A 17,364-nucleotide genomic window follows, 5' to 3' on the forward strand; every position below is an offset into this window, starting at 1 on the left:
CAAAACTCAGTTTCACACTTCTTACCTGACTCAGTCAATATCAGGAGGTTCCTTTTCTTGTCCTGTACATCATTCCAAGACTGGATTACTGCCAGTCACTCCTGGCAGATCTGCCCCTGCAGGTTGCCCCTCCACAAGCTTCCAGTACTGTAGATATCTACTGATATAAAGCACATATACTTGCCTCTCAAAAAACCTAAACCTACTGACAGGAACTTATCTGGAGCCCACTACACTAATCATAGCCAAGTCTGCATCAAAGTCCCCTCAAGCCTCTAGCACAGTTCAACTGGTCCCACGATCTCTTAACGTAATAGGAGGCCATGCATCAAGACTCTTTCTCTGTCCTACAGCCAGGCAATGGAAAGAACTTACCCTAGCTGTCCAAACATCAAAGTTACTGTCCGTCTTCATACAAATCCTAAATACCTACCTCTTTTCCAAGCATTTGAATTAGCAATTATCATCTATTAATGGAAAAAAATCTCTTCATCCTTGACATGTGAGGGTCTCTGACCTTTTTGAAGTACAGAATGAGTATATGTTTTTGAGGCTACAAAGGACATCTGTAACTTGCTCTTAATAAGGCTGTCAGCTAAATTGCAGTTATGTTTTTTTTGCATTTTGTTATAACTTTACATTGTCTGTTTCTCAGATATTGATGAGTGCAGTGTTGTGAGGGAGCCATGTATGACAGGCTTTAACTGCATAAACACTGTGGGCTCCTACACCTGCCAGCGCAAGATTATATTATGCACCCGAGGATATCATTCCAGCCCTGATGGTTCACGCTGCATCGGTGAGTACACACACACACACACACACACACACACACACACACACACACACACACACACACACACACACACAGGACTAGTCTAGACTAGTTTCTTTTTTGCTTACTTTTGTAGTACCTACTGAACATCTTCTACTGATCTTGCACCTAATTATTATTAGTAGGTGGAGTAGTAGTAGTGGTAGCAGTATTCCCTCGGTGAAGTCAAACAATTTATACACTCACTCACTCTCACTCATTTTCTACCGCTTATCTGAACTTCTAGTAAGTAAGTAAGGTTTATTTATATAGCACCTTTCACAGATAAAATCACAAAGTGCTTTACAAAATATAACAATAAAACTTAAAAGTACAATAAAACAATCTTACAAAGTAAAAAGAGAAATTTATAGAGATGATAAAACTACAATTATAAAACAATAAAAACACACTACAACAGGGATGAAACCATAAAAGCCCAATCAGCTAAAAGCTTGTCTAAATAAGAGTTGCTTCAGTTGCTTTTTAAAGGAATCAGCAGAATCAGCCACACGCAGAGACAGGTGCAACGCGTTCCACAATCTGGGGGCCACAGACTGAAAAGAAAGATCCCCCCGTGTTTTAAAATGGGTTTTAGGGACCACAAGCAGATTTTGACCTGATGACCTCAATGCTCTCGAAGAGCCATAAGGGGTCAACAGGTCAGTGATGTACCCAGGAGCATTCCCATGAAGGGCTCTATAAGTGAGGACCAAAATTTTAAAATCAATTCTATATTTGATTGGTAACCAGTGAAGAGAGTATAAAACTGGTGTGATGTGAGATCTTCTGCTGGTTCCAGTTAAAAGCCTCGCTGCTGAATTCTGAACAATCTGAAGACAATTTAAAACACGTTTGTTAAGACAGGTAAAAAGTGAATTACAATAGTCCAAACGTGAAGAGATAAAAGCATGTATAATCATCTCTAGATCTGCATTGGACAACATTTTCCTCATTTTAGAAACATTCCGTAAGTGATAAAAACAGCTTTTAACCAACTGTCCTGAATGTAGATCTAAAGACATGGATTTATCAAATACAACACCAAGGTTCCTGAGGCTTGACTGAACAGAAGAGCCCAAAGAACCAAGATGTTGTCTGATTTGTGGAATTTTCTTATCTGGGGCAATGATCAAAGTTTCCGTCTTTTTCGGATTTAGTTGAAGGTAGTTACTGCCCAACCACTCCTTAATACAGGACAGACACTCTAACAAGCTAGACAGCAAGTGAAACTTAGACTCCTTGAAAGAACAGTATAACTGAATATCATCAGCATATAAGTGATAGGACACATGCTTAAAACACTGAATTTTCTGAGCAAGAGGTGTCATATACAGTAAAAACAGCAAAGGACCTAATACTGATCCCTGTGGTACTCCACATGAGAGAGGCACAGTGTCAGACATGATCTGATTTATCACCACAGAAAAAGTTCTATCAGTAAGATAAGAAGAAAACCACTTTAGTACAGACCCAGATAAACCAATAACATTTTGCAAACAATTTAGCAAAATTTTATGGTCAACTGTATCAAACGCTGAGGTTAGATCCAGTAGAACCAACACTGTGTACTGGCCCGCATCTGCTGCCATCAAAATGTCACTTGACACTTTAAGAAGTGCTGTCTCAGTTGAGTGCACTTTGCGGAAACCTGATTGAAACTTATCCAAAATTTGATGGTAATGCAGATAAGTGGAAAGTTGATTAGCTACGACTTTTTCTAAAATTTTGGAAATAAACGGCAATTTAGATATGGGCCGGTAGTTTACAGGGTCAGCAGGATCCAGGTTTGGCTTTTTTAAAGTAGGGTTCACTACAGCTTGTTTAAAAAAGGAGGGAACCGTGCCAGTAGAAAGAGACAAGTTTATCATATTTACCAGACAGGGAGCAAGCATATCAGTAGCATTTAACAGAAGAGTCGTTGGGACAATGTCAGCAGGGCTAGAAGAAGGTTTCATCTTTTTTAATAAAACCTTAATGTCCTGTAGACTGACAGGGGAAAAACAGTCCCAAGAGTGGAGAGGAGAACCTCTATTATAGGTGTGCGAGGAAGGAGAAATACTGTCCCTAATGTCCTGCACTTTACTGACAAAGAAATGTAAAAATCTGTTACAGTCAGCTGATGAGTATACAGATACTTGTGGAGCTGGGGGCGAAACAATATTTTTAATGGTGTCAAACAGAACTTTCGGATTTTTCTTATTTGCAACAATAAGATTTGTGAAATAATCAGATCTGGCCTGTTTAATCATAACATTAAGAGCTGTGATCAGCTCCTTAAAATGTAATCTGTGTACTTCAAGTTTAGAGGTTTTCCATAAACGCTCCACTTTACAACAATTTCTCCTGAGACTAAAGATGCTTTCATTCATCCAAGGACATTGTTTTTGTGGGGAAATAAGACTGTGTTTAAGCGGTGCCACCTTATTTAAAACAGACACACAATGATTATTAAATGACTGAACTAATGACTCAGCATCAGTACACTCATTAAAAGAACTAGGATCAAATAAAAAACAAAACTTATCAACAGCAACTTGATTTATAATACGTCATTGAGTGCTCACCTTAAACGGATTTGACTCCAAATAAAAAGAAAGATTAAAGAAATACAACTGTGATCACTCACTTGAATATCATTAATAGATATTTGATCCACACACAGGCCCAAGCTAAAAACCAAGTCCAATGTATGGCCCTTTGTGTGTGTGGGACCAGAGACATGCTGTGTAAAGTTAAAAGACTCAGTCAAAGACAATAATTCTATTGCCGTGTTACAGGAAGCGTCATCTATGTGAATGTTAAAATCACCAACTATTAACACGGACTCCAATTTAATAATATTAGATAAAAACTCAGCAAACTCATCTAAGAACACACATGCAGGGCCAGGATGTCTGTAAATTAAAACACAATAGAAAGACTCTGTAGTGCCAACCTTAGACATTTGGTGTTCAAATGAGCTGAAGGAATCCTGACTCAGTTGCCTACAAGAAAAACAGTCACGGTGCACGATGGCAAGACCACCTCCACGACCTGTTTTGCGGGCTGTACCAAACACAGAACAGTTCGGAGGACGTAGTTCATTCAAATGGACGTAATCCGACTCGCGCTGCCAGGTCTCGGTCAGGCACATAATATCTAAACATTCCTTGATAAATACATCATTCAATATAAACGCTTTATTCGCTATAGAGCGAGCATTCAACAAGGCAACCCGAATCCGGTTTACGTTAACACCAGCTGACTGGGGCGTATGGGCAATAGGTTCCGCTCCATTCCCGTAAGCCCGGTATCTGGGCCTGTCGATTTGTAAAAGCTCGGTTGTAGTGTGCATCATAGCGAGGTGGCGTGACTACGACTACACCATATCCCGACGCGCTAATTGGAACCTGCCGCAGGCACCGCTCTACCTGTTCCAGTTCGGACCCACTCGGGGTAAACGTAGATGCCCGGTATCGCCTCAACCTCGTCTGAACACCCGCTCTGGAGCCTCGCTTTTTCCTCCGGCCACGTCCCGTAGACAGCAGTAAATACTCCGGCGACTTCAACGAGCACTCAAAGACAGGCGAAAAAATCGGTTTGTATCAGGTCCAATTACCATAGTCCTCCATAATAAGGTCTCTGATATGAAACAACGTGTGCCGATCATACTTAATAGCAGCCGACACACAATAGTTAGCTGACAGGGCTGATACAGCAACAAATAATACAAGTACAATCACAAATATACGAGAAAACAAAAAAGGAGCGACAGCAAAGCCGAACACAGGCGCCATCTTGGAATGACTTTATCACTTTAGGTTCCGAAAACTTCTCGGGTCACGGGGAGCCTGTGCCTATCTCCGGAGTCATCGGGCATCAAGGCAGGATACACCCTGGATGGAGTGCCAACCCATCGCAGGGCACACACACTCTCTCATTCACTCACACACTCACACACTACGCACAATTTTACAGGGATGCCAGTCAACCTACCATGCATGTCTTTGGACCGGGGGAGGAAACCGGAGTACCCAGAGGAAACCCCCGAGGCATGGGGAGAACATGCAAACTCCACACACACAAGGCGGAGGCAGGAAGCGAACCCCCAACCCTGGAGGTGTGAGGCAAACATGCTAACCACTAAGCCACCGTGCTCCCCTCCAATTTATTCAATTTATCAAAATAAATTTTATTTGTCACATACACATATATACAGAGTACGACATGCGGTGAAATGCTTTTTTCGTCTGTCTGATATTCAAACATAGAAAGATGGAATTAAGGATAAAAATAAAACCAAAATAAGGTAGATAAATAAAAAGTATAAACTATATAAAATGTATGAAAATATATGTGAAAATATATGTATATACATAAATGCATATGGTGGTATAAACTATATAAAATGTAGGTGAAAGGATATTGGCAGTACAAAATTAAAAATGATTTTGTAATTGTCCTTAAAGTGTCCATGTGCAGTATGGTGTGTATAGTAAAGTGGCACTGTGCTGTGCAAGTCCAGAGTTAAAGTGACAGTGTCATAGTGCAAAAAAAGTGACCTACGGGAAGAAGCTTCTCCTCATTCTCTCTGTGTTTGCTATCGAGGAGCAACCTTTTAACTTTAAACCTAAACCTTTTAAATTTAAACCTTTTGATTAAAATACAGGGGCAGGGTGGCTTAGTGGTAAGCACGTTCGCATCACACCTCCAGGGTTGGGGGTTTGATTCCCGCCTCAGCCTTGCATGTGTGGAGTTTGCATGTTCTCCCCGTGCCTCGGGGGTTTCCTCCGGGTACTCCGGTTTCCTCCCCCGGTCCAAAGACATGCATGATAGGTCATTGGCATTTCTGGAAAATTGTCTGAGATTGCGTGAGTGAATGAGAGTGTGTTCGCCCTGCGATGGGTTGGCACTCCGTCCAGGGTGTATCCTGCCTTGATGCTCGATGACGGAGATAGGCACAGGCTGAGATAGGCACAGGCTCCCCGTGACCCGAGAAGTTCGGAGAAGCGGTAGAAAATGAATGAATGAATGAATTAGTAAATGTACATTAGTAAAAAATGTGTATATTTCTATCTGTAATTCTATTTTTACATTCAGCTGCATGCTGAAAAATATACCTTTTTAATACATTTCATTTGTAGTATTATTTCATCACTTTTCCATTATCATGTAGAGATTGGAAGAGTATGCTACCCTGCCAGCACAGTATTGTTTTTAAGAAACTCCATCAGGGAATTATAATTCATTCAGTCAAAGGAAATGCTGCAACCACTAGATCCACTACTTTTATTTTCATATGCACTGATTTGCATTTGTGAGGCAGTGTTGATCTGGTGTGCTTCTGTGGGATTCTTCTGTACAGTGTTTAAAGTGTAGCACGTTTGATGTGTTTGACCTGCTCTGTGTGCAGATGTGGATGAGTGTGTAACAGGAACACATCGTTGTTCTGAGGGTCAGATCTGCAACAACCTCCCTGGCAGCTACCGATGTGACTGCCAGCCAGGCTACCAGTATGATGCTATACGTCGCCTCTGCATTGGTATGTCTTGCACACACCTGCACTTTGAGAACAATTACCCAGTTTTGCCCCTGTTCCCAAAGAGAGGTCCATGGAGACAAAGTTAGTCTGGAAGAAATCGAGTGTCCTGCACAAAGCCTTGAACTTAACCTCACCAAATATCTTTAGGATGACTTGGACTGCTGACTGATCCAAGGCCTCCTCTCTGGACAGCAGTGACTGACCTCACTAATGCTCTTGTGGCTGAATGAGCAAATCCCACAAGCCACACTCTCAAACTTCCCAGAAGATTGCAGGGGACTTAATGTGGGAATCCTTTTCTAAAAGCACATATTGGTGTGATGCTCAGGTGTCCACAAACCATATGTACTTAAATTTTTATATGGTTACTCTAGCACTAGTACAATCTCCATTTAACAGGGGAATGGTTGTATTTTCATGGTTTACACATTACATTTGTCACTCCAAATGATTAGTATAGTGTCTTTGTCTAATTGAGAATTAACAATAAATAATGTGTTTGACAACATATATATACATAAATATAATTAGTGAGAGAAAAAAGTGTATATTATTTGTACATATATATTGTACATATGTATTGTACATTGTGTATTTTGTACTAATTGTTATGGAGCAATTAATCACAGTCACCTCAAATAATCCTGATAAGCTCAAATAATTGTGATTGTGTATACACGATTCTGTATCAGATTCTCGTATTAAAAATTTAGATTTCATTGGCTTGGCAATTGTCTTTACAACACATTAGAACCTCTGTGTTCTTTCTTCTGACAGATGTGAACGAGTGTTGGCGTTACCCTGGGCGTCTCTGTTCTCAGACCTGTGAGAACACTGTGGGCTCCTACAAGTGCTCCTGCACCACAGGCTTCTCCCTTGCCTTTGATGGCAAAAATTGTGAAGGTAGTTCTTTTTTCTCTCACTAAATTCATAATCACAATCATAATCACATTCTTGTGAAATATTTTGTTAGATGCATGGTTATAGTGATTTAGTGACAAGTTGATAGTATGTGGTGTTTGTGGGGATTCCATGTTCTAGGCTGACTTTGGTCCTAAAAACTAATCCTAAGTGAGAAAGGAAAGTGGGAGATATAGGAAGAAAGAGGGCAGCAGAGATAGAGAAATAAGCATGACTGAGCATGTCAGGAAGTGTCTGTGTGTCAGATGAAGAGTTCTAAAAAGACAGACTGTGAAATAGAGAAAAGTGATAGAACCTGAGCACAGAGGGCAGAGACAAGGAGTGAAAGGAAGAGAGATTCTAAGGGAGCGAATTATTTTTAGCTTGTTTATAAAGTTATTGAATGAGTATAATCAAGCACGATAGCTTCCTTAGTCACATTAAACATGGAGTTGCATTAAGTTGAGAATTTACAAGGACTTGATGGTCAGTGGTGGCCCACGGTGCAGTTAAGAATGTCACCTTATGCAGCAGCACCAACTTAATAGCAGAGAGATATAAAAGTAGAAGTAAATAAGCACCCATGGTCCACTGTGTAACACTGAATGTTCATGGTATTTTTAGACATTGTGCTCATTTATCACATATGACAAATATGTCTAGTGTCAAGGGTGATGGGATGAAAGCCAGCTGGGATGATGGGATGGTATACATTTTGTACCAGCTAGAGCAGGTACAATTAGCTAAAGTGATAAAAATTAGTCTATTTTTTATGTGTAGTGTTTCTTAGAAATATGGAATTCTGTAACATAAATGAACAATGTAAAGTTTGATCATATGTTCCTTACATTGCTACTTATTGTTTATTTAGTGTAATTTATTTAGTATATTTAGTCTCAGTTAATATCTTCCAATATGATGCAATAATTAATGTTTTCATCATTTTTAATTGACTCTGATTTGCAGATGTTAATGAATGTGACAACAATCCATGCAGTCAGGAGTGTGCCAACATCTACGGCTCATACCAGTGCTATTGCCGTGTAGGATATTATTTGAAGGAGGACAGCCACACCTGCGAAGGTGACTCACATTTGTTTAAATGTTTTATACACACACTTGCAATCACCACTACCATAAAAATTAGTGGCTTTTGAGAGAGAATGTATTTTAATAAATCAATGTAGGTGATATATTACATATTGAGCAACTCTAGCACTCAGTGCACTCCTTATTTTAAAAGAAAAATCTATACAAGATATGAAGAGAAGCAGAGGACACAAATAGTTATTAATCATTTACATATGGAATAAAGCTATAAAATGTTGACGCAACAGCTCAAAATGAATGTGATGGGATCAATTTCATCTTGCCTTTTATGACATGATATGCCATAGTTCCTAATGGAAGGTGCCATATTTTTTTAATGTCCAAATACAAACATGCTTTCTTAAACCTTTCCTACCTGGTCCTAACTTTTCCTACACTGTTATTAGTGTGTATTGAGAGCTGTCATTGCTACAGTTTTGACAATATATATATATATATATATATATATATATATATATATATATATATATATATATATATATATATATATATATATATATTAGTTTTTCTATATATATAAATTTTAGGTTTTTTTGCCTTGTAGATATTGATGAGTGCTCTCAAAGCATTGGGAACATGTGCGCTTTCCAGTGTGTGAATGTTCAAGGGAGCTACCAGTGCGGCTGCCCCCCTCATGGCTATTCAATGACACCCAATGGACGCACATGTCAAGGTAAAAGTCATTTAATAACTGTAGGACAACTTCTTTAAAGAATAATGTAAAACATTTTTTTAAAATCACACAAATGCATATTACACAGAGTATGTCAGGTGTTTAGCCCTAAAATAGTCTAGTTGAAATAAGTCATAAAAAAAAGTTTTAAAATAAAGAAAATAAGCAGTTAGTTTCTAGTTCCTGCCCCATGCTCTTTAGAACTTATTTGCACTCACACCCACTTACCTAGAAGATTGACAAGTGTGTGAAGAGGTTTTGTTGTTGTTTCAATAAATAAGAATGAGATGAGAATTATTTATACAGATAGATGACGACAATGAATACAGATGGATTTTATGTCTAAATGTGTCACTTTCTTTTAAGGAAGTGAAATGAAAGTGAAAACTCTTTGGAGTTTGCTTTATATTTTACAAAATTTTTTAACTTGCCACATTGAGAAATTGTTAGTTACAATTACAAGCATTTTTTTTAACAATTACATATGATAGACAAATGTGTAGTTAACAGACAGAGTTCTAAAACACAGAAGCTGATGGTACGGTTCTGCATGAAACAAGGGTTACACTCAGATTCGGGAAGCAACAGCCAACAAAGAAGTCTAGGAGAGCTGGATTTGGAAGAAATTGGGACTGAAATGATAATTTGTTGTTTGGATGGAGAATAGAGAATGGTTTATCCTGGATTGCTTGGAAGTCAGAAGTCATTGAGGAGTACAGTCCAGAATGAAGCGACCCATTTTTTTGGAGGTCACTATATTCACTGCATTGTTATTTGTACTAACTAAATACAACTGACTTCTATAACAAGTAAGTGTATAGACAAATACACCGGATATTATTTTGGAATGCTTGAAACATCAGTGTAAAATAACATTGCACAGTATTTTTTTTCAGTAGAATGAAAGGAGTTCTACAGATTTCCAAGATTTCATTGTTGCACTTGAACCACTTGTACTTCATATCTGATTGCCATAATGATGTAATTGGCAAAATAGAGTACTGAGAAATGCTTTTTAACAGCATTGAAGATTATTATATTGCCTACTTAAATCTTCAATATTACACTTCTACTTGCTCCTAGTTTTAGCTTCAGAGTTACAGTAAACAAACTGGATTGGGAATTCATTATAATTCTCTCCTCTAATATTTTAAAGCACTTGTAACTTGAAATATAAAACCCTGTCCTTAGTTCCAGTGATACACCTTCTAATTTTTTTCTGATAACTGATGACAAAGAGCACAACTTTAGGAAAGAGATTGATATAAGCGGAGATAGAGAAAGATGAGAGAGCTTTGATTCCCCCAGGTTAAAATAAGCACTCACTCAGTGTATGGCGTGTGGATTGAAGCTGGCGAGCTGTAAAGAGTATGTTGCATTTGTAGAATTAGCTTAATAATTAATTACATCTGCAGGAGTGTCTACTGATTCATGTTAAAATGAAGATCAACACAGCACATACTGTACCGCATGTACCTTAAATATTTTTGCACTGAGGATGGATGCAGTTTAAGGGATTTCTACCTGGTTTAACTTTAGCACTTTATATACAAAAATGTTTTAACTAATAACATTAAACTAAGGTTGTTTTGCATGATACACACATAGTGTTAAATGACAGAAATTAATATGAAGTCATAGGTTTGCCTTAGTTTGTGAGTGTTGCCTTGTAGATTTATTTCAGACTCACAAACATGTAGATCATCTAGCAATTAGTAAACCTACATAGTATTTTTAATTTAGCAAGAACATTAAGGAAAGCAAAAAATTAATTTAGATGTTTTTTTAATGGCATCCTTTAGTCCTTTCATTCAATAAATAAATGAATAATGAAATTTTCATTATGGGACTTATTTGTACTTTTTAAGTATACATTATACTTGGGTTATTTAAACTTTAGATTTATATCATTGAACTATTATAAATAGTACCCATAACAACTAGCAATACAAAACCCTGTGTCTGGGCTATAATCAGCAGACTGCAAGACAGCAGTTTAGTTTTAAAAATGCCATGAAGATTGTTTGTGTTTTAGATATTGATGAGTGTGCTACAGAAACACACAACTGTTCGACAACCCAAACATGCTACAACCTTCAGGGAGGATTTCGGTGCCTGTCCTTTACATGTCCTGAGAACTACAGGAAGGTGTCAGACACGTGAGTGATATTAATCATAATCTTAACTGAATAAATTCCCCATATTAAATTAATTTAACATAACACTTGAACACTTGAAATATCTGTAATCACAACATGAAATATAAGCATATAAAATGTATATTTTCAGTTGGGTTAATACGTTTTTGAGAAATTGGAACACAATTGGAACAGTGGATTTCAAATACAAAATATATTGCAATAGCTGTTTTTTACTAAAACTAATAATTTTGAGTCTTTTTGTAAAACACCTTAAATTAAAGCAGTCTACACTTGAATTCCATCTTGTTTGCTTCATTTCAAATCCATTGTGTTGTACAGAAGCAAAATTACAGTAGTACAATAACTGTCCAAAGAACTTGTTTTAATGTCATGCATGCAAGGCTAAATGCAAAGTGGGCACTTTATTTATTTAAACTAGAAAGGCATGCCTACCAGCCGCAGCAGCCATTAGATGTAGATTCGGTTCACTGGTCATGAATGTACTTCTAGGAAACATGCATAACTCACTATGTGTGTAGGGGAGAGAAGATCGGTTGGGTCTTTGTGGGTATGGGTTATATCCCTCTGGCCCTGTGTGTTCAAGCAATGACCTTGTTAAATAAGGAAATCCATGCTGGTGACAGGTTTATTGGGCCCAGCCCCTGGCAAGCACGTTTCCATTAGTCTGAAAAATGAAGGAGCCTGACTCTGATCAAAAAGTGCTTATTTCACACACGCATGTCTAATCTAAGTACAGGTTCTGCTTGAAGGGTTGAACAACAACAATACACACACACACACACACGCATACACACATCTACTGTAGCTACACACGCCCAAATTCCAATTCCAAAATCACATTATTTACAAACACACACACACACACACACACACACACACACACACACACACACACACACACACACACACATATGTGTGTAAAGTATATACATATACAGTATGTGTGTGTATATGTAATGGGATTTTGGAATTGGAATTTGTGTTGAATCCATAATTGCTTTTTTATCACCTTTTCCATGGACAATTCATTCAGTCATCATGGAAACGGTCCTGATTATAACAAGTTTCTCAGGTAGGTTGAAATGTTCAGAACAACATTGTCTGTGAAGAAGAGGAAACTGCCTGGCCTTTCCACATCTGCTCATACCCCAGAAAACTCAGAGACAGTGGATATTCTCAAAAGCCAGACACCAGGCTTCAGCTTTTCAGCTATTTAAACTGCACCATCTATACTGGCAGTTAACAAGGAGCAGAGCTTAACCACACTCCTTGTGTGTTTCCTCTGCCACACTCTATATACACTGTGTTCCAAATTATTATGCACATGCCATTTTTTATTGTTTTTGTTTTCATTAATTTTAATTTTATCCTCAACTATTATTTTTACAATGAGAATGCTATTAAATTTGAAAGAACTGATAATGCCACCAATTTTATTGATATTGATAAATAAATAGATATGTTCCACATAATTATGCAGAATGCAGTTTGAAAGCATTCAATGGGATATAATGAACTCAAAACAGAACTGACATATGAACAGTCATATCATGGACATATCATTTTTCCAAAAAACACAATTTAAAACAAAAAACCTATTTACAGTTCAAGTTATATATTAATATATGCACCCTTCTTGGATATAATAATTCTCTCATCCATTGAACTTGTACATGTATCATCCACTAAACTCCATGTATAGTTTCTTGGAGTATTTCATTTGAAGATGCCAGTTTTTCCTTACAGAGATGTTGTTTGGAGGTATACTGCCACCCACCCTTATAGATCTTCATTTTAACAATGCTCCAGAGTTTCTCAACCTCCTTGCTGATGTCTCAGTCTTGTTGGAACAGGGTGTCAATTCAGCACCCATACAGAACTCCATCCATCCGTATCATCAAGTGCATTTGTCAATGAATAAAACTGTTTGTAAATTAGTCTTCATGTAATTCTGAGCCCATTTCAGAAGTTTCTCTTTTCACACAAAAAAGTTTCACACACAACTGCAAGTCTCTGAAGGATCTTGCATCGAGAGGTTCTTGGGACTCCACAGATGCCAGCAGCTTCAAATACCTTTTTATAGCTGCCTTTTTAATAACATTAGTCTGTTTGACAGAAACCTTTCTTAATAAACCTTTATCTGATCTAATTCTTCTCGACTGGGAATCACTGACAAATCTTTTGACAGTTTGATGATCTCTTTTCAGTTTTTGCAATATATCAATTGTTTTCATGCCTTTTGCAAGACATTGCACTATTTCACGCTTTTCATCTTCAGAAAGATCTTTCTTCCTTCCGATATTGCATAAGGATTGTGACTTGCTTAATAATGTGGAACAACCTCTTTATGTTGGCTTCCCTTCAACTAAGATCACCTAAACTAATCAACTAACCTGTCTAAGATTGATACCAGTTGTCTTAAAACATAGAAATAAAACAAACACCTGAATATTTATTTTAAAGAAATCCTACTGACATATTATTTTCATAATAATTTGGAACATGATGTATATGGGACCAAAACCCCAATGTCTAGCTAAGGGGTGGCCAACCAGTCAGAGACCAAGAGCCACATTTTTTACTGTGTTACTGCAAGAGCCACGTCATACACATGGGTACACTTGAACATCAACTTTTTTCCTTGCCATTTTGAGAGCAAACTTGACACAAATTGTTTACTCAAATGATCTTGATATGATACGAATGAAATGATACAAAAATACCGTATTGAACTCAAGCAAAGCGAACACGTATATTAAAAAGACACAAATACAAACTTCGGTATGAAAACCCTGCAGCTCGTGAGCCGCGGGTTGGCCACCCCTGGTCTTTCTATTTCAATTTGGCAATTGTTAGTCACTCGGATCCTGTTACTTCCAGCGTATAAACTTGAGAACTGACTGTATATGTGTTATATCTATATACCCCAGCCCATCAAAAACTGAATTTCCTGTGGTAAATAGCAATAACTATATATATATATATATATATATATATCTATATATATATATATATATATATATATATATATATATATATATATATATATATATCCAGTGGATTTTGCAGCCACATATTTGAAACATCTATGTATGAACATCTGGTGTAGGGTTTAGAAAGCAAATACAATATTAAGTATACCATAAAGAAACATAAAATACATTGCATAACCAATAGCCTCCTAGTGGTCCAGGGTCAGGATCCTCACTGACGTGACTTGGGTTTGATTCCAAGGCAGGAAGCTATCCCAGCCCATCAAAAGCTAACACTCTGTGTGTCAGGAAGGGCATATGGCATAAAAACCTGTGCCAGATCAAATATGTGGACCAGATGATCTGCTGTGGCGACCCTGAACAGTGAGCAACCAAAAGAAGAATGACATTCCATAAAAAATATGCAGAAATTAAACAGATGCAAAGCACAATGAAATTAGATAGAAATCTGTTCACTGAAATTATACACAGAGATAAGATACAGACACTTCTGTTTAAAATTATTTGACAAGTATCCTGCTTTCTTCTATATTTGTTAATTTAACATTAGTAGAAAAGTCTCCACAGTCATGACCACCCCAAGAATTGCTTTAGGACGATTTTACTGAATGGTGAGGATGATTTGATTTTCATTAATTAAATTATAGAAAGTTTGAATAACGAGAGCCTCGATGCCCGATGACGCCTGAGTTAGGCACAGGCTCCCCGTGACCCGAGTAGTTCGGATAAGTGGTAGAAGATGAGTGAGTGAGTGAGTGAGTGAGTGAGTGAATAACGAGACATTTTTTAAAATCCATTTCTTCTTAGATTATGTACAGCAAAAGGTCAGTGTGGCTGCCAACCAGGCAGGAGCCTCACCTGATTCCACTTCTTTAATCAGTTTAATCAGTTCGTCTTGGTCTCCATTTAACTATAAGCTGTGCGTCCTATTCAGTCCGAGCTGCTACTGAAGTAAGCTACTGGAGAGTTCAACCGCAGATTTATATAAAACAATATAATCAAACCACTTTAATGCTATTGGCATTTGTGGCGTATGACTGGCGTATGACTGGCCCCACTTTCTGGTTGTTTTTCTCTCTGTTTCTTTGTGTGGAGCCAGTCATGATTGTGTCGCACAAACTAAATGGACATATCAGCTACAACATAGCATTGTAAGAATGGCCTAATGAAAATTAGTCATGCACCTTTATCTTTTTAGTTTTGGAATAAAATTTACTAAAAATAAGTTGCTTCTTATATAACCCTTGGCTATTTTATACTCTGCAAAGGTAGTATAAAGATCAAATGTAGCCTTCACTATAACATTATAATATGCACCTCTTTTTGAACCTTTCCCATGTTTTTATAGGCGCTGTGAGCGGGTAAGCTGTTTCAGCTCCCAGTGCCAGAACTTGCCATTTCGCATCACCTTTTATCAGCTTAGCTTCCAGACTAACATCGTCACCCCAGCACAGATCTTCCGCATTGGCCCCTCTCCAGCCTACACAGGTGATAACATCATCATTAGCATCCCGCGTGGCAATGAAGAGGGTTACTTTAGCACACGCCGACTCAACAGCTTTACCGGAGCTGTGTACCTGCAGCGGCAGCCTCATGGGCCTCGTGACTTCCTCATCGACGTAGAGATGAAATTACTGCGCCAGGGCACTGTCACCATGTTCCTCACTCGCATCCACGTCTTCATCACAGCACATTCCATGTGATGACCCGTTCTGTTGCATCATATCTGCTTTCATAAGGTGCTAATCTCCTTAGGGGGTTGTCTGACTATCTCATTAACCTTTGCTGAACAGATTTTCAAAAAAGCTTATCCAAAAGGAACTATGATGGTGCTTTTTTTTTTATTATTATTATTTTTTACAGGAATCCAAAAGCTTGTGTTCTGTCTTGACTTGAGACAAAAAGAGATATGCAAACTGTATCAACTGACAGACGTAGTTGATTTCCATTTCCAGTTCTAAGTAATTAAAGTTACTTAGTACCAGATGTTTTTTTTTTCCTGAAACAGTTATGATTTCTTGAAGCTGCAGGGCCTCATTAATGATTTTAAAAGGCAATGTTTCCTAGCAGAGGGAAACTGTGGGAAAGATGGATTGGTAAACACGTGGATCCTTAAATCTTCTTCACATAGTGTTGCATCTCTTTATTTTACCCAATATAAATGTTTCAATCATTTTGGGAACAATTATTTACTGTACAAAATGTATACTACTAATGAGTACATATACGGCACTTCTTTTCATTATCAAAGGGAAATACTGCAAAAACATCTTTTGTAATCACTGTGATTAATATTTTGTACCTGAAAAGATGTATAATATTTTGTAATATTTGTAGTTTGCTTGTTTTCTGTTTGTATCTGTTATTGCAAGGCACATTTGACATTCACACTTGGAGTCTGTGTGAGATACAATGTAGCACTGATGACATTACATTACAAGGCTGTTTGTATGGAGGTTTTATTTTATTTTATTTTTTTGCTTTCTATATCTATTTCTGTATGTTATCTAATCCTCTCAGGGTAAATGCATCAGATCATTTCTTCATGGTGTCCAAGTGATTACCATATCACCATTGATTTAATAAACAAACAATAAACAACAGACCCACAAAAGCATTTATAGAGTGAAAGTGTTTTATTTTTTCTGCAATTAGTCAGCTTTATTATAATAAAGCTGATTTCTGTGAAACAGAAGGTGAAGACCACCACCTACTGGTAAAAAGTGAAACCTCATTTTCACTTTGGTACTATGGTTCTTTTTAAACAAAATAGATGTAGATCAAATTCTTAAGTTGATGTTCAGGCCCAAGGCTAAAGAAACCGCATTAACCCCGAAGGTCAAGCAATCTAAGCTTATCACATGTGGAAAAGCAGTCTGTTTTTAGCTTACTGGTCCTGCCTTTAAAATGACGGGCTGTGTAGGCCCACTCCTTGATGAAGTCCTCATCAGCCCCTGTGCTATCATGTACTGGTCCACCCTAGAGACCAGTCAACCTTCCCTCCCCATTGTGTGGGTATCGGGAAAGGGTGTACAACTGTGTGAGTTCCACAGCACCTCAGATAACCTCAGACTGCTACCTCACTACATAGGATGAGAAATATTTAATAGCTAAATGGTAAATTATGAGTTGTGCTACATTGTTCTTACTGCTGTAATTCTCTGAGACAAATTCACAAAATTTTGAAC

The 17,364-nt window shown here is 37.7% G+C and overlaps 1 protein-coding gene across 2 annotated transcripts in view; it reads left to right on the plus strand.

The window, feature by feature from the left end:
- fbln2 (fibulin 2) overlaps positions 1-16,793 on the plus strand; it is a 73,157-nt gene extending 56,364 nt beyond the window's left edge. For both annotated transcript variants that reach the window (XM_027143774.2, XM_027143770.2), the window contains 7 exons: positions 656-799; positions 6,210-6,338; positions 7,116-7,241; positions 8,205-8,321; positions 8,893-9,021; positions 11,057-11,180; positions 15,525-16,793. In XM_027143774.2, the coding sequence (XP_026999575.2) occupies positions 656-799; positions 6,210-6,338; positions 7,116-7,241; positions 8,205-8,321; positions 8,893-9,021; positions 11,057-11,180; positions 15,525-15,879 (1,124 nt within the window). In that variant the 3' untranslated portion in view covers positions 15,880-16,793. The remainder of the gene's footprint in view (positions 1-655; positions 800-6,209; positions 6,339-7,115; positions 7,242-8,204; positions 8,322-8,892; positions 9,022-11,056; positions 11,181-15,524) is intronic.
- Positions 16,794-17,364: the final 571 nt, after the last annotated feature.

This window comes from Tachysurus fulvidraco, chromosome 2 (genome assembly GCF_022655615.1).
Source record: "Tachysurus fulvidraco isolate hzauxx_2018 chromosome 2, HZAU_PFXX_2.0, whole genome shotgun sequence".
Lineage (NCBI taxonomy): Eukaryota > Metazoa > Chordata > Actinopteri > Siluriformes > Bagridae > Tachysurus > Tachysurus fulvidraco.